Source organism: Bos indicus, chromosome 5 (genome assembly GCF_029378745.1).
Source record: "Bos indicus isolate NIAB-ARS_2022 breed Sahiwal x Tharparkar chromosome 5, NIAB-ARS_B.indTharparkar_mat_pri_1.0, whole genome shotgun sequence".
Lineage (NCBI taxonomy): Eukaryota > Metazoa > Chordata > Mammalia > Artiodactyla > Bovidae > Bos > Bos indicus.
Window position 1 is genome coordinate 25,226,208 of NC_091764.1, and position 27,997 is coordinate 25,254,204.

The 27,997-nt window shown below is 38.6% G+C and overlaps 1 protein-coding gene and 1 pseudogene across 1 annotated transcript; one reads left to right on the forward strand and one right to left on the reverse strand.

Annotated features, from left to right (window-relative positions):
* Positions 1–1,343: 1,343 nt before the first annotated feature.
* USP44 (ubiquitin specific peptidase 44) lies at positions 1,344–27,990 on the reverse strand. The gene is made up of 6 exons (XM_070788973.1): positions 27,924–27,990; positions 13,289–14,777; positions 10,124–10,319; positions 6,995–7,103; positions 3,886–4,091; positions 1,344–3,049 (listed from the first exon to the last, which is right to left on the reverse strand). Exons 2-6 carry the CDS (start codon positions 14,705–14,707, stop codon positions 2,850–2,852), a joined length of 2,130 nt encoding a protein of 709 aa, XP_070645074.1. The 5' UTR covers positions 14,708–14,777; positions 27,924–27,990; the 3' UTR covers positions 1,344–2,849.
* On the forward strand, positions 20,407–21,182 carry LOC109558999 (male-enhanced antigen 1 pseudogene; annotated as a pseudogene).
* Positions 27,991–27,997: the final 7 nt, after the last annotated feature.

Sequence of the window (27,997 nt, forward strand, 5' to 3'; positions counted from 1 at the left end):
TTTCGGTTACTATGCTTTTTCATTATGAACCAGATTTTGTAGCACCCTGCCCCTGGACTGGCTTGAATTCATAACATCATGGGTGGTATTTCACTTTCAGGAAGTGAAGTTACAGTGACACTCATAGCTAAGTACATAAGTTGAATGTAAGATGCCAAATATTTGAACTGAACCCCACAGTTCTTAAACAGATTGCTTGAATTCTGTGTGAATGATTTGTTGGGAATGTTCCCACATAATTTCAAAATTGTTGTGTACCAGGGTAAAGCCTTAATTTGTATATGCTGTAGCACAGATTGCCTTGGGGATGCTGTTTAGTTTGTGTTGTGTTTAACGTTTTTCTCATAGGAGAAACCTGACTTCTGTACTAAATCATTTACTATACATTTAAAAAGCTGCTCTTTCATATTTGAGCTACAAATGAATGTTACCTTGTGGGATACACAGCCTAGGTTTTAGCTATATGAGCCATGTTTGTTATGGTGCTAATGTTCAATAGCTACCTTTGAATAATTTTTTTCCATTTCCTGTGATGATGGGCAAGTGGCAGAGCTCACCAATTCACGCCTGGACATGTTACAGGGCTTGGACCCTCCAGCTAGCTCTTTTGGGGCTTTGGTGGGAAGTATAAAGTATTTTTATTTCTAAACCCAAGAACTTTAGAACTGAGTCAAACATTTAGAGCTTTGTAAGATCTCTAGCAGTAGTGGCCCTCTAATTGTAAGCTCCAAGCTCCCTTCCCAAGTTGGGAGCAATGGCTTTACTGCATGCCCCTGAAATGGCTGGAAGGGATATGATCTTGTAAATAGGAAAGCTGTTACTTTAAAAAAAAAAAATTGTATTGTTTACCTGGTAGCGATGTATCTCTTGAAAATCATTTTGTCATGTTTACAATGATGTACCTTATTGGTAACAAAGTATTAGTTTGATGTTTAACAATAGTGCCTTTAGTAAATTATTTTACAACCAAAATACGTTGTTTTTTTGTTAGATAAATTTAACAGAATGTAGAAATCCACATTGAGATATACTGTAAGAAATCTTGACTTGGTTTTAGTTTTGTTAAATAGCCTTAATTTTTTTTTTTAGAGCAGTTTTAGGTTCTTAGCAAAACTGAGCATAAAGTACAGAGTTCCCATAGTCCCCTTTCCTTGACTTCACACAAACAGCCTCCCCCATCGGTTTTAGTTTTAAGGGTTTAAAAAGTAAAGGGCTAGTGACTCTACCACTATAAACAACATAGCTTCCAGAGTTGTTTTTAAACTGTTGCACTAAAATTAGGTACACTATAAGGTATAGTTTAAAGTAATCCTTGATGTTAAAAAAGGCTAGACTCAAGTATCTTGACCACAAAAAATCTTTAATGAGGTATAATTACATTAACAGTTGAGGTAACAACTTGCATAGGTATTTAATAGATGAATAATTTTAAACCTTAGCCATTTAAACTCAAGCTGTAGTTTTGGCATGAATGATTTGTCTGTGAAGTGGTAAATTCTCATTGCACTTCATGATCAGCTGCCCCTGATGATTTCAAACTGTAAGCAAACCTACTTGAGAAAAAAGATAAATGATTTTCTAGTAGTTAACACCGAGCTAAGATCTTAACAAATCTATAGAGGTTAGTGGATTCTCTTCTTTCTGAATAAAGTTAGCAGCAGTAGGACTTTAAAGATTTCTAATAAGGTTGTTAGGGAAGAGCAATGAGTATTTCATACTATATTTTTAATAAAATGCAAGTGTAATTTTAATTTCAAAAAGGGCCCAATGTTTAAATATCTAACAGGCTTTTAGTAGTCACATAATACTAGCAAGAGCATTTTAATCCGGCTTTAGTTACTTATTCTAAGTGAGATGCTGAACATTTTGCTCAGATGCCAATTTTGAACAGTTCTATGTCCTATGCAGTTTTTTTCTCTTTAAGACTGATTTCTATCCCTTTAAACCAAAAATCTCAAGATACAATAGTACAAAACTAGATCTAATGTTAAATATATAAAATGAACTCATATCCAAGCTGAACTGTACTTGTATTACACCATAATATACTGTTTGCTACATTCTTTTTTTTTTTTTTAATGACTGCTTTATTAGAATCTGGACAAACGTTTGCTGCCAGACAAATCACTATTATTAATAGAAGTCTCAGCCATCATCATTTTCATGTCCATAGTACTGAAGCCATTTAAACATGCTGTTTATAAAGCTGTCATCTTCATTTGTATAATACAGTTTGACTATGCCAAGTAAAGAATAATTTTTACAACAAACTTGAAAAAGAGGAAGTTCTGTTTACCAAAGTAAAGTCTATTCTGAGTCCTGTCACACAAAACCTCAGGGGTATTGAATGATAATGAGTAATATTTCACTTTGTAGTAGTTGAACTTCCTTTGGGGGCATTTGATACACAAATCTGAAAAAAATGTCCCTTTTCTGGTGAGACTTAGTGAAGCAAGTTTAATCTGTCTGATAAGAATTTGTATAGAAAATAACTATAAAAAATAAATTATAAAATGCCACCTGAACTTCTTCAGTAGAAGATTGCACAAATTCATGATCTGAGCCAATTAAGACATCAAAACACAAGAGGTAACACCAGTCTGAGGTAAACACTAAAAGTTTAAAACTCCCAAGTATTTAACAAAAATTACCTGCTGACATTGATACACATATACTTAAGCTAATTTCATTTCTGTAAAAAGATCTGTTGCAGTCAGATACAAAATGTGTAAACACTGTGCACTGATTAGTAAGTAAAAATAAAAACAGTGAAGCCCCAAATTGTCAAGTCAGCCCTTTTAAAAAGTATATATACAAATCACAAGAAGAAGGCCCCCACTGTCTTTGGATCAGCTAAGGATTTCATTAGAAGAGGTCTCAGCTTCTTCACTGGGATGCTGGCTACCAGACAGGAATTCTGGAGGCAGGAGTTTAGAATGTCCATTCTCAGTAACTCGCTGGGTATAAAACAAGATATAAGCTTGGGCCTTGCATACTTCATCCATAGTGCACATGCTCAGCTTGGAATCATTGCAGTGTACCCAGAACCCTAGAGTGAAGCACAAAAATATATCTTAATGTTTACAAAGGAACTTTAGAAATTTCTAGTATAAGTGAAAACATGGATTTAAAGAGTTTCAGTGAGAGTTGGTTTTTTTTTTTTTGAAGGAAAAATAATTGTCTAGCCAATTTAGTTCTTTAAATTAGAAATACAGCTTGGGCAGTATGTTACTCGAATCACCTACCTTTGTCCTAGAAGTAATTTGAAGTTATAGAATCTGATTTGTTCACTTGACACTACCTTTAATTCCTGGTATAATCTTACCAGTTAATGCTTTCGCTGGTAATTATAAAGCAAATTGTGTACAACTCATGGTAATGTTAATTGCCTTCCTGGGTTATATGGACTTTTTGTCCATACCTCTTTTTTTAAGGTTCATGGAAGCAGTAAGCAAAAGTTTCAAGTTAGAACTTGAAATCAAAGTTGTTCCAAATATCTGTGATTCCCCAGTTCGTTAGGTGCTCTGTTCTTTAACAAAACTAACTGAATTCAACCAGAAAACAGAGGACCTACTCTCGGAAGTGTGCCTTTCGCACTTTCTGACTTGTAACTAATGAGACCATCCTTACTATTTTATCCGTAACTAATGAGACCATCCTTACTATTTTATCCCTTCAGCCCTTACAAGACAAAACTACCACAGTCCTGCATCATAGAATACCCTATTTTCTGCACAAAACCCCCATTTTTTTTCCTTCTTGAAAGAAAACAAATCAAGTGGCTTTTCTTAAGATTAACTTAGTGTCTAGTTTAGAAATCTGTGAAGACTGAACCCTGGCTTCCAAAAGCCTACCCCAAGGTAAAATACTTTTTTTTATCTATACCTCCTTCAGAATTGTAACAGTAGGCAGTGTAGTGTCCTGAGCCAAATCCTTTCCCGTGGTGCATTACCACAGCAGATAAGTCATACAGAAAACATTCTGGTCTGAGGGACTTCAGGGATTCCCTGCAGCAATAGGGCTCCATGTTTAAGATTTCTTCAAAGCCAACATGAACACCAATCTTCTCTCGGTTATTACGTCCTGACCATCTGCAAACAAATCGGTAAAATTATCAACCAAGTCAAGGGACCATAACCACGTACCCGGTCCAAACTCATAGAAAACCTCAGACAGCATAGAGTACAATCCTATATAAAAAGTGTAAATAGTAAATCCTTTCAATACTGAAGTGGGCTATAATAGAGGAATTTAGGCGTATTTACCAAACAAGTACAGTGAGGTTCTAAAATAAATTATTTGGCTTCTGTAGTTACAGGATAGTATAGGAAGAAAATTAACTTTCAGAAAAAATACAGCCTTATGGCATATTCCCCCTTTGAAGTGAGAAATTCAAGGCACCAAAGGGTTTTTAATTCTTTACTGTCTTGTCAATACTTGGAGGAGGATATCCCAGGACCTAGAATTTGTTCCTGGGAGACATAATCTGGATTTTTCTTGGCCAGGTATGGGGAAAAAAACAAACCCAAACAAAACAGGGATCTCTAATTCCTCAAAACACTTCAAGAGCTCTTCATACTTAAAAAAAAAAACAAACTGACCCTTCCTGTGTGTAAGTCAGTATAATACCCATTAGTGACAAAACTCAGATATCGTCCCTATACTGTCAATTTCTCGGTCTGTTGGTCATGCTTCCCAGTACTGGATCTATGCATGTAAAGCAATGCTTTTATCATCAAATAGCATGAATTGGTGCTACAGGGGAAAAATAATGTAATCAATGGTAGTTCTTACAAGAGATTATAGTCCAGCTTCGAGTGCTATGGTACAATGACAAAAAACAGCTGAAAATGTAGTATCAATGTATTAAAACATGCAGTTAAGACAGTAGCAGGTTAAGTAAGGAGAAAGGCAAATAGGTTTTATGAAGAAAAAAAATGTGAAATGCTTAATTAGTAGGATGTAAAATTGTATGGAACTAAAGGTGAGACTTGCAAATTGTGTCACCTGCCACGCTCAAAGTCATGTCCCAGTCTTTCCCTACTAAGTGTATAGAGTCCTGCATCCAGTGCCCCTTTAATCTTAGTACGAAGCATGTAAAATAATGGAACTTGCTTAGCCTAAGTTCCTATCATTCTCACTTTATCTCTTTTATCATACCATAAAATTCAAATCTTAATTTACTGAATGATGCTAAATACTTGTCAGTTGTCTAATTAGAAAATAATTTATTTCCATTGACAAGCAGGATCTTTTTGTCTGCTGATAAAAATACAGTAAAATGATAAAAGAACAAGATAACACTACACCAAAAGTCATGCTTTATTTCTGAGAGAGGGAATAGGACTAGGAGGCATACATGGGGAGCTTGTAAGGTATTAGAAATGTTCTGTTTCTTATGTTTCTTCTAAAGCTCTTATGTGCCCCTCCCCAATCCCACTCTCCCTTTTATATGCCCTATATATTTTATATACTGGCAAATATAACAGTACATTTTTAATAGATGAAGAGAAAGGAAAAAGATAAATGTGGTGGTAAAGCAGCATAAAAATGGTCCCTGAATCAGAATATGGCATGGAAGCATCACAAATATTTTCAGCAGAAGATGGAAGGGAGGCAAATAGGTTTAAATTAAGGTGAGCTTCAAATGGCAGACTAAAGAGGCAATTATGAAAAACAGAAAGTTCTTCAATGATTTATAGTAGCCAATTAAATACCAGAAATTTAAACCCTTTTAATTCTATCTATAGAATCTCATATATGGTCTGACCTCTCCATGCTCCCTGGCCTTGCTACCTGGCCCTGGACAATGCTGTGCGTGCTAAGTCGCTTCAGTTGTGTTCAACTCCTTGCGACCCTATGAACTGTATGTAGCCCACCAGGCTCCTCTGTCCATGGGATTCTCCAGGCAAGAATACTGGAGTGGGTTGCCATGCCCTCCTCCAAGGGGATCTTCCCGACCCAGGGATCGAACCTGTGTCTCTTATGTCTCCTGCACTTGCAGGCAGGTTCTTTACCACTAGCACCACCTGGGAAGCCCCTGGACATAACAATTTTCTTGTTTTCATTCCACTTGATTTCACACACCCTGGCAGGTCTCACCCAGACTCCACTGAACCTTTTGTTGTGTACCCTTTCCTGTTCCTTCATACCTTTGTTCATGTTGTTCTCAGGCTAAAGTGTTCCTCCTCCTGCATACACCCAATTCATTCACTTAGTATTTTGTACTATGTACTGAGCTCAGTTCTGGATTTTGGAATACAGGAATGAAATGACCACTGTCATTACTGAACTTCTGTTTAGGGGGAGAGAAACAGGTATTAATAAATCAACTATTGCAGATAGTTTTGCCAAGAAGCAAAAATAGGGTAGGTAATGTGACACTTAAGAGTTGGTGGTGCTACTTTTAAACAGGATGGTCAGGAAAGTCCTGAGATGACATATGAACTGAGATTTAAATTACATGAAGTCCCCTGTGCCATTAGGGAAGCTTTGGGAATGTTTAGATATCAGCTAATGCCTTCCTCTAGGGCTCTGATAAATTCATTTTTATGTAGTTCGTGGTACTTAGTATTTCTACTTCATCATTATTTCTGTGAATGCTTGACTATAATCTTGAGGAAAAAATTCTACCTTATATTCCCCCAAAATATGGAACAACATCAGGCATTTTCCAAGCATGAAGCAATTGGGTCAAATACTCTCAAGCTATAGATTTTAATTTTAAAATTTTGTACCTAAAACATGCTGAATATTAAACACTATAAGCAGAGACTAGGAGAATAATCTACTGTGCAAACCAAAATGCAAGGAGTCTGCTATCAGCAATGTATTCTACAAGGGAAGATAACAGTATCAGAAGAATAGTTACTGAACATGTTGTCTATGATTAGGGCTAGAGATAATGACAGAATTTTTTCTCCTTAAAAAAAAAAAAAAAAGCAGACGTAGATAAGTCTCCCAGTCAAGTATTAAACTTTATTCTACTACTAACCTGAATCGTTTGAGATGGAGTCTGAGAACCTGAGGTAGGTGGCAAATCATAAGCTGTTTTTGTGCTTCTGTGAGTAGAACTGGTTTTGAGGAAAACCTTCTACGTTTTGCTATGATATCAAAGACAGAATGAGATGCAAATTTAAGGATACAATGAAATGCTTGAGTAAACTCAAAATAATCCAAGCTTGTATTATCCATTAAACATCTACTGAGTTATAGGCATTATATAGGGCTAAATATAAAGGCATGGCCTTGCTCAAGACACTCACAATCATGTAAAAGAAAGCAAAAATGAAGTCGCTCAGTCATATCCAACTCTTTGTGACCCCATGGACTGTAGCCCCCATGGACAGGTCCTCTGTCCATGGGATTCTCCAGGCAAGAATACTGGAGTGGGTTGCCATTTCCTTCTCCAGGGGGTCATCCCGACCCAGGAATCAAACTCAGGTCTCCCACACTGCAGGCAGACTCTTTACCATCTGAAACACCGGGGAATCCCACAATCATGTAAACCACACACCAAAACTTATGAGCTAGTCAAGGCAGACAGGTAAACAAGTACAGTTGACCCTTGAACAACAAAGGCTTGGACTACATGGGTCCACTAACATGCAGATTTTTAGTTTTTTAAATCACAGTTGACACAGTTGACTGTATGTTTCGCACACACAGATTCAACGAACCATGGATTGGGTTGGTTCAATCTGTAGATGTGAAATCTTCAGGGATGGTTTGGCAGATTGGCAGATTTTAGGATAACCGGGTGTGCCTAGAACCAATCCCCCACATACACTGTACACGATTTAATGTGGTCCTAAAATAAGGCAACAGAAAGATATAGTGCTATAATATTTTTAAATGGATTTGGTTATGCCAACTAAAAGGAAAATTACTCCCTAAACACATACTTTAATATACTCTTACCAAAGTTTAATCAATCATGGTCAGTTTACTTCTTGAGGCTAATCAGGATCCCATGAACATGGAACCTTCCTGCCCAGAGCACCCCTCCCCGCTTCCTGGAGATCCAACCCAGCACCGCCTGAGAAAGCAAGCCTTGATTAGCTGAGATCTCCCTCAGTGTCTTGCTATTCTAGTACCAGATCTCAAACAAGGGGAACTGAGGATTCTTTTTACCCCCTACTATCTCTAGAGGTCGTCCTATGGACCTTGTGCTGCAGCTTCTCTCTAGGCCATTGCCTACCAAAGTTTGCTCCTGATGTCCAGGAGTTATCCTTCAACTTGTACATCAACCACAACTCCAGCCACAGGAGAAGCTGCTTCTTATAGGAAGTGGAATCAGTCCACCATGAGGCTGTCCTCTAACCCAACTCCTCTTTCCACCAGAAGTCTTTCCTCCAGGTCTATGCTCTGGAGATCCAGGTATCAGACTGTTGCAGGATCTTAGGGACTTAACTTTGGGTTGTCTCCCAGAATATATGGTACAAGTATAGCTAGACAAAGCATGTTAACTCCTTGAATTATAGTTTTAAACATTTGCCATTATAGATTAAATTCAAGCAGCTCTTTTAGGCCTTTATTTGGTGGACCCAGCAGATATAAATATGTTATAATTTTCTGCATTTATTTTCATATCTTTCTACTCCCAGATTTGGTGAAGAAAACATCTAGGACCGTTCACATTTATGTTCAAGAAAATAAACACTATACACACTTTATCAATAAAGGCTTATTTTCTTCTAATCTTATAAATATTAGGCTCTTCTTTACAACAGATTTCATAATAGGCAGCACTCAGAAGACAATGTTGGTATAAGTTGTTTTGGAACATCATCAACTTATATGCCATTCTTTCAATGCTGGAACAGCCACTGTTTCTTTTATGTTACCTTAGGAGTTTATTATCTAACCCCCTGCTGCTGCTAAGTTGCTTCAGTCGTGTCCGACTCTGTGCAACCCCATAGACGGCAGCCCACCAGGCCCCGCCATCCCTGGGGTTCTCCAGGCAAGAACACTGGAGTGGGTTGCCATTTCTTCCTCCAATGCATGAAAGTGAAAAGTGAAAGTAAAGTCGCTCAGTCGCGTCCGACTCTTAGCGACCCCATAGACTGCAGCCCACCAGGCTCCTCTGTCCATGGGATATTCCAGGCAAGAGTACTGGAGTGGGGTGCCATTGCCTTCTCCCTCTAACCCCCTAGAGTCTAGAGTCATTTTTTTTCAGACATGGAGATTAAGGAGAATATCTGCAAATATATAGTATAAACATTTAAAATGCCATGTACTACACATTGATAAAGAAACCGGAAGAAGATGTAGCAGATCTGATGTGGTTTTATCTACCATTTCTCTGGAGGAGGATGCTTCTGTTTAATTGAAATGGCTGTTTCATCCCCCAGTGCTGGGTTCCTATGCTCACTTTCATTAGAGAGCTTATCACAGTAGACCTTGTCTATCTGTTTTCTCCATTAGGTATGTGAGCATCTTGAAAGTGTCTTTCCTCTTTCCACAATGACTAGAACAATGACTAATTATAGAAGAGGCAGTCAATGGATGGTTTTTTAATAAATCTTTGTTTTTATGAAACCAATGTCCATCACAGCAGTCCAGCAATGTATATTATTTCCTATTTTATAAGTATGTATACACACACATATACATATGTTATCTATGTATCAATGTTTTGATGTGCACCAAAAAGACTCATAAAGCAATCATTTCATTCAGTACTAAATACCTTTTACTATTCCCCTTCACTACTTTATTCTGCTGCTGCTGCTGCTAAGTTGCTTCAGTCGTGTCCAACTCTTCACGACCCCATGGACTGCAGCCTACCAGGCTCCTCCGTCCGTGGGATTTTCCAGGCAAGAGTACTGGAGTGGGGTGCCATCGCCTTCTCTGGCTTTATTCTACTCACATATTAAATTTTATCTTATGAATCCTTTCTACAACTTACTATAGGATCAAAAATATTTTAATGTCATCAATAAGGCAAAACACACATGTAGTTCACAAACATCAATTAAAAAGAAATATGTAGCCCAAGTTTCTTTTGATAAACAGTTTATTTCTATACCTGCTACTTACGGAATTTCTTCCAGTTTCCCCTCATTGGTGTTTCTCTTTGCTAACCTTAGAAAAACAAAGAGAATATACAGCCTCTACTTACAATTACACTGGTCACACACGTAGATTTTTCCTTCTAAAGCTTCGGTTTCTGTGAACTTAGCCAACATTTCAGTAACCAGACACGGCTGGGAAGCACTATCTTTTCCACTGCATTGGTATCTTTCTGGGAATTCCAGTGACAAGTCCCAGAAAGGTTCTATGGTATTTGACTTGCTGTCACATGCAAGACATGTAACCTGCAAATAAAAATATTAGTTTCTCAGATTACAATCCTTCTGTCAAAATATTTACTCCTTTCACTAGAAGTCATTACCTGTAAATAAGCTTTTCTTCTGAAAATGTACTATCAGAATTCTGAATGATCTGCTTTATATTATTTTCAGGGAATAATGTTTTTCTTCCATAAATACACTATGCATTGATGGGCTTTAACTATGAGGCATTCAAAAAGCTCTAAGGGCTTTTTTTTTTGTTTGTTTGTTTTTGTTTTTGTTTTTTTTTGTTTTGACAATAATCTCTTATTTTTTTAATAAAGAGAAACTGCTGGAAGGAGGGAAGAGTAAGGAAGAATGAGCCCCGAATTAATATTTGTAGGGAGAGAGATGCATAAGCAGATCAAGAATAGCTTATGAGTCAGATCAATTGATGTGTTGCGTTTGTAAGATGCTTTTACATTGAATCTGAAAAGATGTTTCGAGTTGCAATAGATGTTGGCTGGAAACAGAGTTGCTGCAAATAGTGCCATGAGAAGGTGGGATCTCCTCGCTCCAAGGGCACACAGAGAATCAGGCTGAGTTTTGCCTTATTAAGAAAATCCCTAGCCTTGATGCATGGCTGGGCCAGGATTATTAATCAGAATGTAAGGGCTTTTTTTAACTAAGTTCAGTCAAGTCTGAATTTAGTTAAAAAAAACAAACAAACAAACTATGGGCTCACTTAATTAGATACACACTGTGTGTATATATATGTGTGTGTGTGTGTCTATACATATAATATATATTTATATACATTTAATGTGCTTAGATTATTAGACTTGAGTTTCTTTGCCCTTTTCCTTTCTCATCTTTCACTGATGGGTTTTCTCTTCCCAAATCCCCATAACTTCTTAACCATAATGCAAGTAAAATGCTATTAGTATATTTTTATATGCAAATTTAAAAATATAGCATACTTTTATATTAGTACATTAGCATATACAGATTTTGAAGCCCTACCAACTAATAATTTCAAAAGATAGTATATATAAAATACATATAAATATTTCTACTTAAAGCAAACAGCACTACATTAAAATCCTAATCAAAATATAGGAACCTCAAAGAACAGGAGGCCTTTCTGACATAGGAAATATAGTAACTGGAAAAGGAAAGAATAACTTTGGTAAAGCATTCAGCAGGATTTAATGCCAACACTGCCCATAACTGAAGACAGACTTTAAAGATCTAATAATCCACATGATATGAAATACTACTAAACTCTTTCACAAAAGCTATATTCCTGGAACACACAACAAAATAAAAAAGCCAATTGTAATTTACATTTTAAATTAAATACACTGACACAAAGAAAAGAAGAATACCCCTAGTGTTAATAGTTTGGGGACTCACTAGGACCAAGGTTTGACCTTTTGAGAACAGTTTCTTGAATATGGCAGGTTAAAAAAGCCATTCCAGCAACCAACCTCTGAATCTTCTGAAATGACCAATTTTCTAAGTATTTATTACACATTAGAAAGGAAGAGAGCAAAGTGCTGGTATAACAACTTTTATTAAATTTAAAATTCATCCATAAAGGAAAAAAACAAGTACATACACTCTCACATTGTTCAAAACATGAAATGGTAACTTTTTGGAAAGGAATCTGCAACCACATATCAAAAGTACTACCCTTTGACAAAGTAATTCCTCTGTCTTAAGGAAATCATTAGAAAAACTGTAGTGATTGATCGTGACATTATAATAATGGAAAAATTGGAAATAGTTTAGAAGTCAACAATAGGGGAATGGTTAAAAAAAATTATGGTATATACATTTGCTGGACACTGAAATGTGGAAAAAATGACCAAATATTTTAATGACTATGAAAAATCCTTAATTATTAAATAAAGTGGAAAAAGAAGCAGGTAAATTCAACATGACCATATAATTAGGGCAAAAATATATATAAATATTCAGAAAAAAACCAGAAGGAAATATACCAAAATAGTCATAGTTTTATGTGTGGGTTGTGTGGAGTTCTGGGACTAATGTATGATTTTCTTCTTTTCTTCTACACAGATTTACTGTACTATATAGGTTTTCCATATGGTATATATCACTATATTTATAATTGTGTATTTTAAACTTTTGCATAAAAAGTTAAAAATGACAGAGAAAGATGATAGGAAAATAATATTGCATGCAACCCCCAAAACCACAACTCATATTTGCTAAGTCACACAATGTAGAATCTAGACAATTCTGAAACATGAAGTGAAATAAACTTCATAGAAATATATAAACTATTCAACTGAATATGTGTATAGTGACTCAACTGCCTCAGTTAAAAAATAACAACACACACATTTTTTAAAGTTCTATGCTCTAGAAAAGTAGAGAGCTGATGTCTAGTAATGTCCCAAGAGTCTACTCATTCTAGAGAATCATTAGATGGAAGATTCTGGTTCTGTGACTGTCACAAAGGGAAATTTTTACAGCTGTAATTAAAATAAAGGAAAACCATTGAGGATCTTTCTAAATAAAACAACATCTATTTACCTTAAAACTTCCCTATCTACCCGTTCAAGTTTTCAGTCCTTGCTCCCTTTGGTTTTATAGGAAATCTTCTAGGGCTACTTTCTTGGTTCCTGAAACTACTCAAGTGTGCACTGAAACCATTCCTGGTACAAAAGTATCTCCAAATCTGTTCCTTGTGTAATTAAACTCCTCATCTCAACCCTCAGAGAATGAAAGCAATATTATTAACCTAAGAAGCTCTGTTTCCTAATTCCTGCCCCACCCCCATCATAAAGCTTTAATACCACTTCATGAAGGTGAAACAACAGTTGGAGTGAACTGACGTCTTCATACATACTTGTAAAAGTGATCTAATGTGACCTGAGAACAGTACTAACGCTAACCTATTAGCTATACAGAGCATATGCATTTTTTAGGCTTCACTTTATGAATTCCCCAAGATGACAATAAGACTTTTTAAAAATCCATACCTGACTAAGAAGCTGTCCATGAAAAATGTTATTCACAACATTCAGAACCTGCTTGATAAGTTTCCTTTGAGAAGTAGGGATAAGAGCTGGTGACCTGGTCCCAGTTGTCTCTAGTTCATGTTGTATTTTATCCAAAAGCTCACAAAGAAATTCCTGAGCATCTTGTTGGCCATAACCACGAAAAGCAGGAATTAATCTCCATACTGAGTGTAGCATAGCAAACGGTGAGACCAAGGCCCACTTTCCAGACCACATGACTTGGAACAAAGTATGCAATTCATGACAAAGAGAAATGTATTGTGAACTTGGCTCCCTTGGCTGAATAAGTTCCATCTTGCTACTCGTTGGTGCTCCGCCACTTAGTCCTGATGATAAACTTGGATATCTGAAGCACACAGAGTAGGGCTCTTTTTCTTGACATTCATTCATTTGATACACTGTATCTGTAACTGGAGGATGCTTATAAGATGATCTTGTTTTATCACTAGCTGTCACAGCCAGCCATTGGTTCAGATCAAGTTTTAAAAAACATTGGCGAAAAATAAGTAAATGACTCAATACTTGGAGAACAGAATTCATATAGCAAGTATTTCCCAAATTTCTCAGTCCTGTTACACCAGGAGTTACTGTTGGCCTTTGTTTAACAGAGGAGTCACTAGCTTTTTTCAATCTTACATCTTCTGAGGTAGATACTACTTTATCTTTTGCTGGCAGTGCTGAGGTTTGCAGCTGTACAGGAACTATTTCTACTGTGGTGGACTGAGCTAGAGCTTGTAAACGTAAACTCTTTCTGGGAGGCATACTTTCCAATTCTGCTTTAGCTTGATGTTCTAATAGTTCTTGTCGTCTTTTCTTCTCCTCTCTTTTTGCTAACTTCTCCTGAAATTGTTCTTGCCTTTTTCTTCCAATGGGTGACTGCTCAAACCAAGTTCGAAAGATTTTACCCATGAGTATCCTTCTCCTGTGCCAAAGAGCAGTATACATTTGATCTTCATGTTGAAGCAGAGATTGGGTGCCATCATGTAAGAAATAGGAATCATCACTTGTACCCATAGACCGTAAAACCCTTCCACTACGAGTGGTACAGTGATAATTTTGATTTTTGATTGCACTTAATGTACTTCGTAGTAACTTTAGGTCTCCAGTTGCATTATCATTAAGAACATAATCATCACAAAGGTAACAAAAAACATACATCTCATTCACCTCCAATGCAACAGGATGACTGCTTTCTTGAAAGTGCCCGAGTGCATGTTCTTCGATATATCTTCCACAGGCAACATGAGAACAGCTAAGGCAAGCCCAAATCGACTCAGTTGTATTGCAGTCCACACAATGCCATTTCTGCGGGTTGAGGATGGAATGGTCCTGAGCAAGCCGCAACTGCCCAATGTGTTGGCACTTATCCATTGTTAGCATTTATTTAGTCTAGCTGAGGAATACATAATCCAAACAACTCTCTGTTGACAACACTTGAAGCATCTGAAAACTAAGAACAATGTCAATTTTTAATAAAAGAAAAACAAAAAGCCAATATTTTTCTTTTTACAAGGTATTTTTCCAGGAATTATTTTATTTTTCCAGGAATAATTTTGTTAATTTGCTCTCACTGGTCCTAATATCTGGGCTGCCTGTCATAATACCAAAGGCAATTCTCACTTTTAATTTACACTGCTGCTGCTGCTGCTAAGTCGCTTCAGTCATGTTCAACTCTGTGCGACCCCATAGACGGCAGCCCACCAGGCTCCCCTGTCCCTGGGATTCTCCAGGCAAGAACACTGGAGTGGGTTGCCATTTCCTTCTCCAATGCATGAAAGTGAAAACTGAAAGTGAAGTTGCTCAGTCGTGTCCGACTCTTAGCGACCCCATGGACTGCAGCCTACCAGGCTCTTCTGCCCATGGGATTTTCCAGGCAAGAGTACTGGACTTCACTAATCTCTCATCCACCTTGCTCTGAAAGAACACATACATTACTTGCTCTGACGGTTCCTTTTCAAAAACATTGTTTTCAATTTTATGCTACCATCTACTGGTAAAGAATGGGTAGTGACCACTTTCCACATTCCATTTACCAACTGTCATTCCTTTTTCTTAAAAATTGGGACTGGCAAGACCTAAATACATCTTACTAATATCTACATTTCAAGAGCCCTAAGTGGAGTTACTAAAATATAATCATAGTTATAAGCATGGGGTCTGAAGTAGAAAAACTTACGTTTGAATGTTACCTCTGTCACATACTGCTTTATATCTGACTTGAGCAAACAGTTTAACTTCTCTAAACTTCATCTGTGAAACAGGGAAAATCATACCACCTTCACTGAATTGTTAAAGGACTGAGATAACCAAATATCTGGCACATAGCAAATGTTCAGTAAACAATTAATATTGACACACATCTATAGTGAATAAATCAATATTACACTGTTTATTTAAATAATATTAAATATTCTAATTTTAAATACTATTTAAAATTTGGCTTTCCAGTAGTATACCCATAATGACCTTTATTTAATTCATGGCTCTGTAACATACTCTGATTTGATAGACTTAAGAAAAGAGAAAAAAGACTTAAGAAAAGAGAAAAGTATTCTCCCCTTCTGTCTTTTGTGTTTGACTAGACTCTGAAGAATGTGCAAGGATGTATAAGGAAATAACAAGAAAAAAAAGGAAAAATAAGAAATCAGTGGCAATATAACGATCTTTTACATTCTTGCATGCCTAAACATTATATGAAATTAGAGGCTTACTCCAAAAAACAAACCCACAATCCCAAAACCCCAATATAATAAAACAAATCTGATCTTGATCAAACTTGTTCCTTTATCAATTAAAGGAACATATCTGCCACCTGTACCTAAAAACAATAAAACAAAATCTAGTTAAAAAGTAGGACATCATGAAATGTTTTCTTCACTGATTTAAACATAAATTGAACACGAACTTTGGGCTGCAGTTGGGGATCTAGATATAGAATACTCAGAACATTGTGTGCAGCATGATCAATGTTTTGGATTTTTTAGGACAGCAGCATGAATTTCAACAGTACTTGCAGATGCCACCTCCAGGTCCTAAGAAAATTGCAAAGGAAAAGCTGACTTTTGGTTTCTTTCCACCTCTTTGCTTGTAAAATGTCTTAGCAATCAGATACTCCTACCTACCACAATTTCTTCACTTTTAGATACAGGGTATGTCAAGCATAGATTTAAAATGACCAACCCCAGACCTCACATGTGCGCTCCAGATTTCCTGAGGTCCAAAATCCGTTCAAATATAGTATTTTATTTGAGTAAGCAAACAACAATAGTTGCTATTGGCAAAAGTAAGACATCGGTGATTAATACGCTCCATCATCCTAAATCCTTCTAGGTCCTGAGGTTAATAATCCTGAGATCATACTTGTCTCCAATCTCTCTCTCTCCCCACACACCAATCCTTAAGTAAAAATATTTGGTTCTACTGTCAAAATATATCTAGAATCTGAGTACTTATTATCTCTACTGTTTCACCCTGAATCCTTACACAGTCAGCAAAAAGAAGATCTGGAGCTGACCATAGTTCAGATCATCAGCTCCTTACTGCAAAATTCAGGCTTAAATTGAAGAAAGGGAAAACCACTAGGCCGTTCAGGTATGACCTAAATCAAACCACTTACAATTATACAGTGGAGGTGACAAATAGATTCAAGGAATTAGATCTGGTAGACAGATCTGAAGAATCTGCCTGAAGAATTATGGATGGAGGTTTATAACCTTGTACAGGTAGTGGTGATCAAAACCATTCCTAAGAAAAATATGCAAGAAGGCAAAGTAGTTGCTTGAGGAGACTATACAAATGGCTGAGGAAAGAAGAAAAGTGAAAGGCAAGGGAAAAAGGGAAAGATATACTCAAATGAATGCAGAGTTCCAGAGAACAGCAAGGAGAGATAAGAAACCCTTCTTAAATGAAAAATGTGAAGAAATAGAAGAAAACAACAGAATGGGAAAGACTAGAGATTTCTTTACAAAAACTGGAGATACCAAGGGAACATTTCATGCAAGGATGGGCATGATAAACGACAGAAATCATCAAGGACCTAACAGAAGCAGAAGAGATTAAGAAGAGGTGGCAAGAATACACAGAAGAACTATACGAAACAGGTCTTAATGACCTGGAAAACCACAATGGTGTGGTCACTCACCTAGAGCCAGACATCCTGGAATGTGAGCAAGTGGGCCTTAGAGAGTATTACTATGAACAAAGCTAGTGGAAGTGATGTAATTCTATCTGAGTTATTTAAAATCCTAAAAGATAATGCTATTAAAGTGCTGCACTCAGTATGTCAAGAAATTTGGAAAATTCAGCAGTGGCCACAGGACTGAAAAAGGTCAGTTTTCATTTCAATCCCAAAGAAGGGCAAGGCCAAACAATGTTCAAATTACCATATGATTGCTTTCATTTCACATGCTGGCAAGGTATGCTCAAAATCCTTCAAGCTAAGCTTCAGCAGTACATGAACTGAGAAATTCCAGATGTATAAGCTGGGTTTTGAAGAGATAGAGGAACCAGAGATCAAACTGCCAACATTCATGGGATCATGGAGAAAGCAAGAGTTCCAGAAAAACATCTACTTCTGCTTCATTGACTATGCTAAAGCTTCTGACTGTGGATCATAACAAACTGTGGAAAATTCTTAAAGAGATGGGAATACCAGACCACCTTACCTGTCTTCAGAGAAACTTGTATGTGGGTCAAAAAGCATCAGTTAGAACCAGACATGGAACAAGTGACTGGTTCAAAATTGAGAAAGGAGTATGACAAGGCTGTATATTGTTACCCTATTAAACTTACATGCAGAGTACAATATGTAAAATGCCAGTCTGGATGAATCACAAGCCGGAATCAAGATGGCTGGGAGAAATATCAACAACTTCCGATATGCAGATGATATGCAGACTCTAACAACAGAAAGTGAAAAGGAACTAAAGAGCTTCTTGATGAAGAGGAGAGTGAAAAAGCTGGCTTAAAACTCAACATTCAAAAAACTAGGATCATGGCATCCAGTCCTAATACTTCAAGGCAAATCAAAGGGGAAATCAAAGTGGGAGCAGTGACAGATTTTAGTTTTTTGGGCTCTGAAATCACTATGGACAGCGACTGCAGCCATGAAATTAAAAGATGCTTGCTCCTTCGAAGGAAAGCTATGACAAACCTAGACCGTATATTAAAAAGCAGAGACATCACTTTGCCAACAAAAGTCCATATAGTCAAAGCTATGGTTTTTCCAGTAGTCACGTATGCATATGAGAGTTGGACCATAAAGAAGGCTGAGTGCTGAAGAAGTGATACTTCTGAACTGCTGTGCTGGAAAAGACTCTTGAGAGTCCTCTGGACTGCAAGGAGATCAAACAGTCAATCAGAAAGGAAATGAATCCTGAATATTCATTGGAAGAACTGATGCTGAAGCTCCAATACTTTGGCCATCTGGTGCAAAGAGCCAACTCACCTTTTCCACCTGGAGAAAACTCTGATGCTGGGAAAGATGAGAGGCAAAGGAGAATGGGGCAGCAGAGGACGACATGGTTAGATAGCATCACTGACTCAACAGACAGGAATCTGAGCAAACTCCAGGAGACAATGGAGGACAGAAGAGTCTGGCATGCTGTAGTCCATGGGGTCTCAAAGAATTAGTCACAACTAGTGACTGAACACCACCACCGCCACTACCACTCTGGACAAAGCCAAAGTCAAGTGGATTACTGCAGTTAGGCTCCTAGTGGTCTCCCATTTTTGAAACTTGCTGCCACTGAAAGTATACTCTGCACAGAGCAGCAGCACACTTTATCTTTAGACCCAAACAATGGGGGCCCATGACACTTTAGGGGGCTCTCCTGACTGTTCCTCATTATGTGCAGTCAGCAGAGTAAAGAGGATGTGGCCATCTGGAACAAGAATACATTCCAAACTTCCCTTTTAACTGCTACTTGGGACCTGGAGAATTCTCTGCCTGAATCATTCCCAAAGCCTGCTTCCATGGTCTACAAGGGGCAGTGAGAAGCCACTCTAGAATTCTATAAAGAACAATGACACCATCAGATACGTAGGTACACAGGGATCTGAATGGCAGATCTAGAGCAAGGATGAGTACGATTAAAGGAGACTTCTATTCCAGATATTACAAGGATATTAAAGATGTAGCACTGTTGAAGCCAAGATGGAAGCAGAGGTAGATCAGTGCAGATCAAACATTGGTTGAAAGAACTGACTCAATATGGAGGTCAAGAGAAGAACCTAGGGTTATTTTTTATTTGAAAGGGATCACAAAAAGAACACAGAGAAAATTTTGTTAAACACATTTCTGGCAAGTCACAGACAATAATTATCAGTTCAACTTCTTGCAGAGATGAAGTGGGAAATGCTGTTTACACTCAAAGAAAATTTCTTCATTCTTAAACTATTACTTTATATATTTATTTTTTATTTTGCCACACATGCGGCATATAGGATCTTAACTCCCTGACCAAGGACTGAACCCACATCCCCTGAATTGGAAGTGCGGAGTCTTAACCAGTGGACCACCAGGGAAGTCCTTCATTCTGAAATTTTAAAGAGGTGGTATGAGTTGATATCTTGCAGAACATTCAGAAAATAAGGCTCAAAAAAAAAAAAAAGCCTAGAGAAGAAAATATATGTATATATACACACATATATTCATTCATTCACTTTTGGGTTGTCTCGGACCCTGAGATAAATTACTGTAAATTATTTTATTAATCCATATTTTACATTCCTCAAAATAATGTGTTACTTGTATACGTTTTAAGTAGGAAAGATAGTGCTAAATTATAAACTAGTCTCTTTACTTCCTTCTCCTCTATATCTTGCAAATACATTCTCTTAGTTAACAAGGAATTTGTCAATTTCATTACAGTTGTTACTAAAAAATCTATTTAGATGATGGCAAAGCCCCTGACCTTCAACAGGAAGTTGCCAATAATCAAACAGCATGATTGCATTTGATGCAAAATTGTCAAAATGGTGAAATGTTGATCAGATGCCACCTCTCTGAGAGGCTATATAGCAGGGAAGGTCTCACAGCAAAGCAGAGAGCCCTAAGAAATCCAAATGCCTCGGGGTTGGGTCGCGGGCTCTGAGCGGCCCCTGCCCTATGGCAACAGTAGTTCTAGGGGGTGACACCATGGGTCCTGGACGTATCTTCCCCAATCAGACTGAGGAACTGGGGCCACATCAGGGCCCCATGGAAGGCACTGGGGATTGGAGCAGTGAGGAACCAGAGGAAGAACAAGAGGAAACAGGGGCAGGACCAGCTGGCTACTCCTACCAGCCCCTGAACCAAGATCCTAAACAAGAGGAGGTGGAACTGGCACCAGTGGGGGATGGAGAAGATGTAGTTGCTGATCCAGGCCCTGGGGCTTCATTTGCCGGACCCACCACTAGAAAGTGAGGACGAAGATGAGCAGGGAGCTACAGAATTGAACCACCACAGCTCTATTCCCATGGACCCAGAACATGTAGAGCTGGTGAAAAGGACAATGGCTGGTATAAGCCTGCCTGCACCAGGGGTTCCTGCCTGGGCTCGCGAGATATCAGATGCCCAGTGGGAAGATGTGGTACAGAAGGCCCTCCAAGCCCGGCAGGCCGCCCCTGCCTGGAAGTGACCACCCTGAGAGCTGCCCTAACTCCCTGCATTCCAGGCCAGAACCAGCACAGGACTGAACATATCCTGGTGTCACATTCATCTCCATCCTCCCCAGCTCCCCTCCACATCAAGGCAAATCAGACTTCTTCTCAGAGACCCACTTTATTCAGTTCTGTACATATGGGGACATCGGCCCAAGCCCAACCCACCGTAGCATGTATCACTTTGTGGAGAATAAAGCACCCTATGTACACAGCCAAAAAAAAAAAGAAATCCAAATGCCTGAGTTTAACACAAGCGTTTACGTTCCACATACCTGTTTTCTTATCTGTAAAATAACAGTGGTAATAATAGCAACAGGTTGATGAGGGAAATAGGGAAATTTATATTTGTAAAGCACTTACAACAATTCTTGGCTGCTAACAATTTGGCTCTTAGGTACATCTTACCTCCCAATAATAATAATAATATTACTACTACTACTATTATTATAAATGCTAGCTTCCCACTAGTTTGATCACTTTTAGCCAGGGTTCTTCTCAGGCAAATGTGTACTAAGGTGAATTTAGGTGCTAACTGACAATTGAGATGTTTGTTAGCTGAGGACTAAGGTCTGACCTCTCCCAGGGGTATTTGCATTTTAAAAGGGGATCTTTCAGAAAAAAATCTTTTTAAAAATCCAAAGAAGTGAAATCAGAATAGTGGAATGACAGACCACGAGATTAATATTTTAGAGTAGGGGGCCCATTCACCCAGTCTATTTATGAAAGAAACCAGTAGGGGGTGGACAACCAAGGCAAGGGCAGGGAAGAAAGCAGCAACTAGAGAGCCAGGCTGCAGCCTCCAGGGATCTCCAGTTTGCTCTGCTGCCGGGAGCCACAGCTCAGAGACAGTTACTAGGGTATCCCCAGAGGAGCCTCATCACACAAAGATCTAAAAGCTTGGAAGAGAAGAAAGGGGGGTGGGAGTATTTCTTGACGCTTATCTTCTCCTGGGTTCAGAGCACTTCTTTTCATTTGCTAATCCACTGCTGAGAGGCTGTGTATTAACTGGCTCCAGCAGATAGCACAAGTAATTTTTGGCAGTATATTCATCTCACAAAGAATTAACAAAACATTTTTGCATTCCCCATATAGATTCTGGTAAAATATTACCTGTACCTATATATAATAGCAACATACAAATAGTCAAGATGTTCTGAATGAAATCTGTATGTAAAGATTAAAACTATCTATATCATTTCTCATACATTTTTTTAAAAAGTTTCACACTTGAAATTCCAAATAACAGCTGTGAAAAGGCTTTTTTTAAACCAAATATGCTATCTTTATTTTAACTACAGATGGGTTTATAAATATTCTGAAAGCTTCTCTGTCACTCTTCACTGCTTAAAGACAACAAAAATTTTAATTTGTTCAAAGAAAACCAAGCTATTCAAACTTTTCATACCATATCAATGAACAAGCACCTTTATTTTTAAAATCTCCTTTAGCAAATCTTTGAAGTTTACAAAATAATTTGACTTGTTGAAAGCTAATTATTTTAGAATTAGCCTGGAGAATCCCAGGGACGGGGGAGCCTGGTGGGCTGCCATCTATGGGGTCGCACAGAGTCGGACACGACTCTAGTGACTTAGCAGCAGCAGCAGCAGCAGACCATTAAAGCAATTATAAAATAGAAAGCTAAAATGACTAGAAGAGAAATAAAACAAAATTTTGTTAGATATGGTATTGTTAGTCAAGGGTTTAACTCACGTCCACATCAGATTATAGGTAAAATATTCAACTTGTTATAGTTCACCAGCACAAAATTGCTTATACCTACCACCCAGAACTACGGACAGAGGTTTTGTGACATTCTACAGGAGGCAGTGATCAAGACCATCCCCAAGAAAAAGAAATGCAAAAAAGGCAAAATGGTTGTCTGAAGAGGCCTTACAAATAGCTGGGAAAAGAAGAGAAACAAAAGGAAAAAGAGAAAATCAAAGATATACCCATATGATAAATCTAAGCTCCTTTAACATGACCTGTAAGAGTTTTCAAATTGTGCCACAATATGTACCTTTCTACTCTGATCCATGATTAACTATTTCACACACATCTTTTGTTAAAATATATTTATATACAAATGACCACATGTGAATAAGCTTAATTTTTTAAACTTTCATAACTGGGATACAAACTATTGTTTTGTAGGAAATGGGTATATACATTTTATATAAATTCTATTCTTACTAAAGAAAAAAAATGTATCACTGGGAGTAAAGTAGAATATTTAAATAAAATTGTCACAGTAATCATCTTTATCTCATTAAAAAAATTCTCCTGAGACTCCCCAAGAGAGATGGATATTAAAGAGCCAATACTTTTTGTAACAAGACTGATTTTTCTTTTAAAAGTACCAAATACGCTAAACAGATCCTCTAAAAGCTCTTAAAAGTAGGAAGATTTGTTATTTTCCATAATAAAAGATATGAGGAAATGCGAATTTCAATAAGTCAGTCTTAGGAGTTACTACCTACCACAATCTTTACATGCATTTGGATAAGAATGAAAATAATGATCCACAATATTGCTTCCCTGGTGGCTTAAATTCCCGCCTGCAATGTGGGAGACCTGGGTTTGATCCCTGGGTTTGAAAGATCCCCTGGAGGAGGGCATGGCAACCCATTCCAGTATTCTCGCTTGGAGAATCCCCATGCACAGAGGAGCCCGGCAGGCTACAGTCCATGGGGTTGCAGAGTCAGACACGACTGAGCGACTAATCACAGCAAGGCACATCCACCATGTTAGAGTAAAGCCTATCCACTTCTTATAGGCAGTTTTCAACTTTCCATTTATTTCACTGCCATAGTACCCTCTCAAGAGATGTTTATAAAATGGTACATAGAAAGGGATTCAATATTTCTGAATGAACTAATTATTGAACAAATAAATACAATGGGCTCTCAAACTCTCCCTGCTTGTCTTAGGTAAGCTATTATGCCTGTTTTGTATTTTGGCATGTCTCCTTGCCAATCATGACATTATTTCCTTTCCTTTTTCTTTAGAAAGACTCTGGTTATTCTTTCTTCCCTTAGAGATCTAGAATCTGTAATTACCCTGATCTCGCTTGAAACTCCTTATTAAACAATAAAGGAGACTCTTTCCCTGGGCCTTCTAGTCTCTAGCACGCCTCTCCTGAGGCACAGAGACTGAAACTAGTTGATGACATATGAAAAAACTCCTGAAAAGCAAGTTCTGCTGCCAGATTATTTGATTTCCTCACCCACCACAACTTACAAGTATTTCCTTCATAGGCAATTTTGTTCCAAAATATTTATCATTATACCAACCTACTGCAGCTAACTTAGTAACAATAGGGGAAACATTCATAAAAAAGACTTGAGCATTCTACTATGGGTCATAAATTGAGTTCAAATACTTTGTGTAAAATGCCAGACTACTATTCTAGCACATCTATGATCTAGTCTAATAACGTATATTCTTGAACTATAAGTTAATTTTCTATGGCACATACAACTCCATGTAAAATGAATTCTTTATAACAAAAATTTTATGATGTCTGAAAGTGCTATGAAAAATCAATTATACTTCTTACAGTAATCTTTGCCAGAAGTCAGTATTGGTAGAATCCTTTTATATTTTAACCTAGTCATAGTTCAGTAGGTAAAGAATCTGCCTGCAGTGCAGGAGACCTGGGTTGAATTCCTGGGTTGGGAAGATCCCCTGGAGAAGGAAATGGCAACCCACTCCAGTATTCTTGCCTGGAGAATCTCATGGATAGAGGAGCCTGGGTTGGGCCTAATGGCAAAATTGTCCCCATTACTGAATCCAGAAAATGACTGAACATACATTTCCTATCTTGATTAGACTCCTAAGCCTGTGCTCCAGCCTCTCTTCTCCCTCAACCAGAAAACTCTGTTAGGACAGGGCAATGTGTCTTCCCACAAACATTGTAGAAAGGAGAAAAACTTCAAAGCACATTTTTTTCCCTGCTTTCTTGGTAATGCCAACATGTTGCCTTTCACTGTACTTCTATCAATCAAAAACCCAATTCAGCAACATTTACAAAGGTTTTTTCTTCATGTTAAAGCAGTTAAGTCAGGTGCTATGGATACAAATAAAATATAATCAGAGACTGCCCTCAAGTAATCCAACAAGCAGGAAATCCTCTTGTGAACCACAAATGCTATCAATAATACTCAGTAAGATTCAAGGGTGTAAAGTTTGGCAGAGGGTATACATAATACCTTATTCCTTTTTATAACTAAAAAAAAAAAAAATCTGTGAAAAAGAGGAGTAAAGACAATTTGGTAAGAATAATATACTTCAAACCTTTAACCCATGGAGAAGGCAATGGCACCCTACTCCAGTACTCTTGCCTGGAAAATCCCCTGGATGGAGGAGCCTGGTGGGCTACAGTCCATGGGGTCGCTAAGAGTCAGACACGACTGAACGACTTCACTTTCACTTTTCACTTTCATGCATTGGAGAAGGAAATGGCAACCCACTCCAGTGTTCTTGCCTGGAGAATCCCAGGGACACGGGAGCCTGGTGGGCTGCCATCTATGGGGCTGCACAGAGTCGGACACGACTGAAGCGACTGCAGCAGCAGCAGCAGCAGCAGGATGGCTAGATTAAATACAGGATCACCAGTATAATTTAAATTTCAAATAAACAAACACATTTCTACCAAACCTTTAACCCAAATCATCAACGGATTTTCCATTTTAAATATTCCAAATGTTTTATTATTGTGTTCTTATACTGTTGTAGCCATGCCTTTCGGGAAACAAACTCACTCAGAAGGACAATGCAGATAGTGGAGTGCAGTTTATTACACAGGCAGACCCAAGGCAGACTCTCCTCTTAGCCAAGGACCCCGACCAACTTTTGTGAAAATCTTAAATACCTTAAGTGTACTGCTCAAGCCCACATCCCCAAATTCCTTAAACCTAGCCTGGAAAGTGTAAAAGGGAGATACAATCAGGTTACAGCCATGATTCATAATGAGAAGGGTCAGCTGGTTATACATTGTAGCCTACACCAATGGGTGCCATAAAGATTACAAAGGTGATTGACTACATAGGGGATTATCACATTCTTTTTGGCCAGGGGAAATCTTGGTATGGAATCTGGTGTTTATCAGTCCAGGAGGCCAGTTCAGTATAGGTATGTTATCCCCATGGCTACCAGGCACATGGTCCAAAGCTCACTGAAAGTGCAAGACGGAGTTTCCTTCTTTTTCAAGATGGAGTCAGCTCGGCCTGTTCCTTTCCTCCCTCGATGCTAAATGCAAATTCACCAATCATTAAAAAGTTTTTAAGCTAAAAAACTTGGGACAATCAATATTTTGAATGAAAAATAAGGCATGCACAACCAAATCAGCCCCCAGACATTTTAACTTTCTGCAATATATGTATTGAACTACTTGTTCAATATCAGACTGTCTTTACATTTCAACATGAATAGTCTACAATGATAAATGCTGGATTGAAAAATCTGCTACCCATTGCAAAAATAATAAGCTAGTATAACAAAAAAGCTAGAAAGACTGCAGTGTGGGGGAGAGAGGCTAAATGAACCAAAATGTATTAAGTCCTTTTCAAAGGTCCCGAGACACTAAACTCAGGATAAAAAGATTAGGGTTCCAAGAATACAAACTGTTCATTTCTTTCAAGACAATTGAGTATTGAATCTCACAGTGATTATGAAATATTCTATAAATAGGTGCTTAACTTATGGTTGGCTTTCAGAATTTGAACACAGGGAACAGTCAATTCTTTTTCCTTGTTTACACCTAAAGCTGGTTTTAAAGACAACTCCAAGTGGAATTCTAGGCCCAACGTTACCACCCCTCTACTTTTACCCCACAGGCAGCTACTTAAGAGATAATAAGGAATTCAAGTGCACGGCCTGAAAGTCGTATTTCTATGCTAATTTTACAAGCCCCTAATTCGCAGGGCTTGACAATTAAGGCTTAAAAATGGGGAACAGGGATAGAGGATGAAGAGGCTCTTTCAAGACGTGTTTATTTTTTTAACTTCCAAAATTAAAACTGCAAAAAATTATCCAGTTACCAGCATTTACAACAGCTCAAATTTGCAGTTTAAACAATTACAATGTTTCACTTTCTTTTTTTATTGCGGAGGTGGAGGGAGAGGGCGAGTCCCATCTCTTAAACTTGAGTCGTTTTTTTCTGCTTATGTATGCTGACCTGTTTTCTTACGCGCCCCAAGGAAGGTTAGCCTATTAGCAGCCAGCGGGAATGGTTTAGGAAGCTGGTATTCAAAAGTCTGTCTAAGTGGCAGCAGGTGCTGGCAGTGCCCGGACCCGATCAATGAAGGGAAGGCAAGACATTTCTTATAAAAGGAAGACTAGAACCGCCCTTCCAAAGCATCCCAGAGGCGCTTCGGGCATCACTTGGCGGCAGAGCCAGGAGCAAGATGTGGCTTTATCTCGACAGCGCCAGCTCCGCAGAGCGCCCCGGCCCACATCAGAGACGCGATCATTTGCGATTACATCTTCTCCACGCTCCGCAACGCAGATCAGGGCACAACTCCCCGTCTGCGTCTCCCAGTTTCGCCCTTTCTCCCAACTCGCTCTCCGCCCCCAGCAAAGCACAGAGTGGCTACGCGGCATCCCTGGTCACAGGGGACGCCGCTGCTAGCAGCGTCTCGGAGCACTCCTGAGGTGGTCGGCACCGGCCTGGGCATCGCTCGACCCACCTTAACTTTCCAGAGGCGCCAATTCTAAATTCGCCGGACCTGCCGCCGCTGCTGCAGCCACCTCCTCCTCCACGCGCCCCTCGGCCAGCCCCCCTGAGTCTGTCCGCAACCCTGTCTCCCTCCCTCAGGAACTCCACTGCGCCCGGCGCGGCGGGAAAACACCGCCAGGTGCCTCCCGGCCCTGGGGGCTCCCGTCGGACCTCCGCTCCCGCAGGGAGCCTCAGCCCGCCAACCGCCGCAGCCGCGCGCCCCTCACGCACACTCACCAGCCCCAGCCCGAGCGGCCATCTTAGCGCTCGTCTCCCGCGCCCCGCTCCCAGCTCCCCGCTCCCCGGTGCAG

Bases quoted from the DNA above. Each gene is read 5' to 3' on its own strand.
- USP44 (XM_070788973.1), bottom strand. From the start codon at position 14,707: ATGCTAACAATGGATAAGTGCCAACACATTGGGCAGTTGCGGCTTGCT. The intron at 7,104-10,123 runs GTAAGTAGAGGC...TTGATATCATAG, and splicing joins CGTGTGTGACCAGTGTAATT to CAAAACGTAGAAGGTTTTCC. The intron at 3,050-3,885 runs GTATAGATAAAA...GCTTCACTCTAG, and splicing joins CTGTTACAATTCTGAAGGAG to GGTTCTGGGTACACTGCAAT.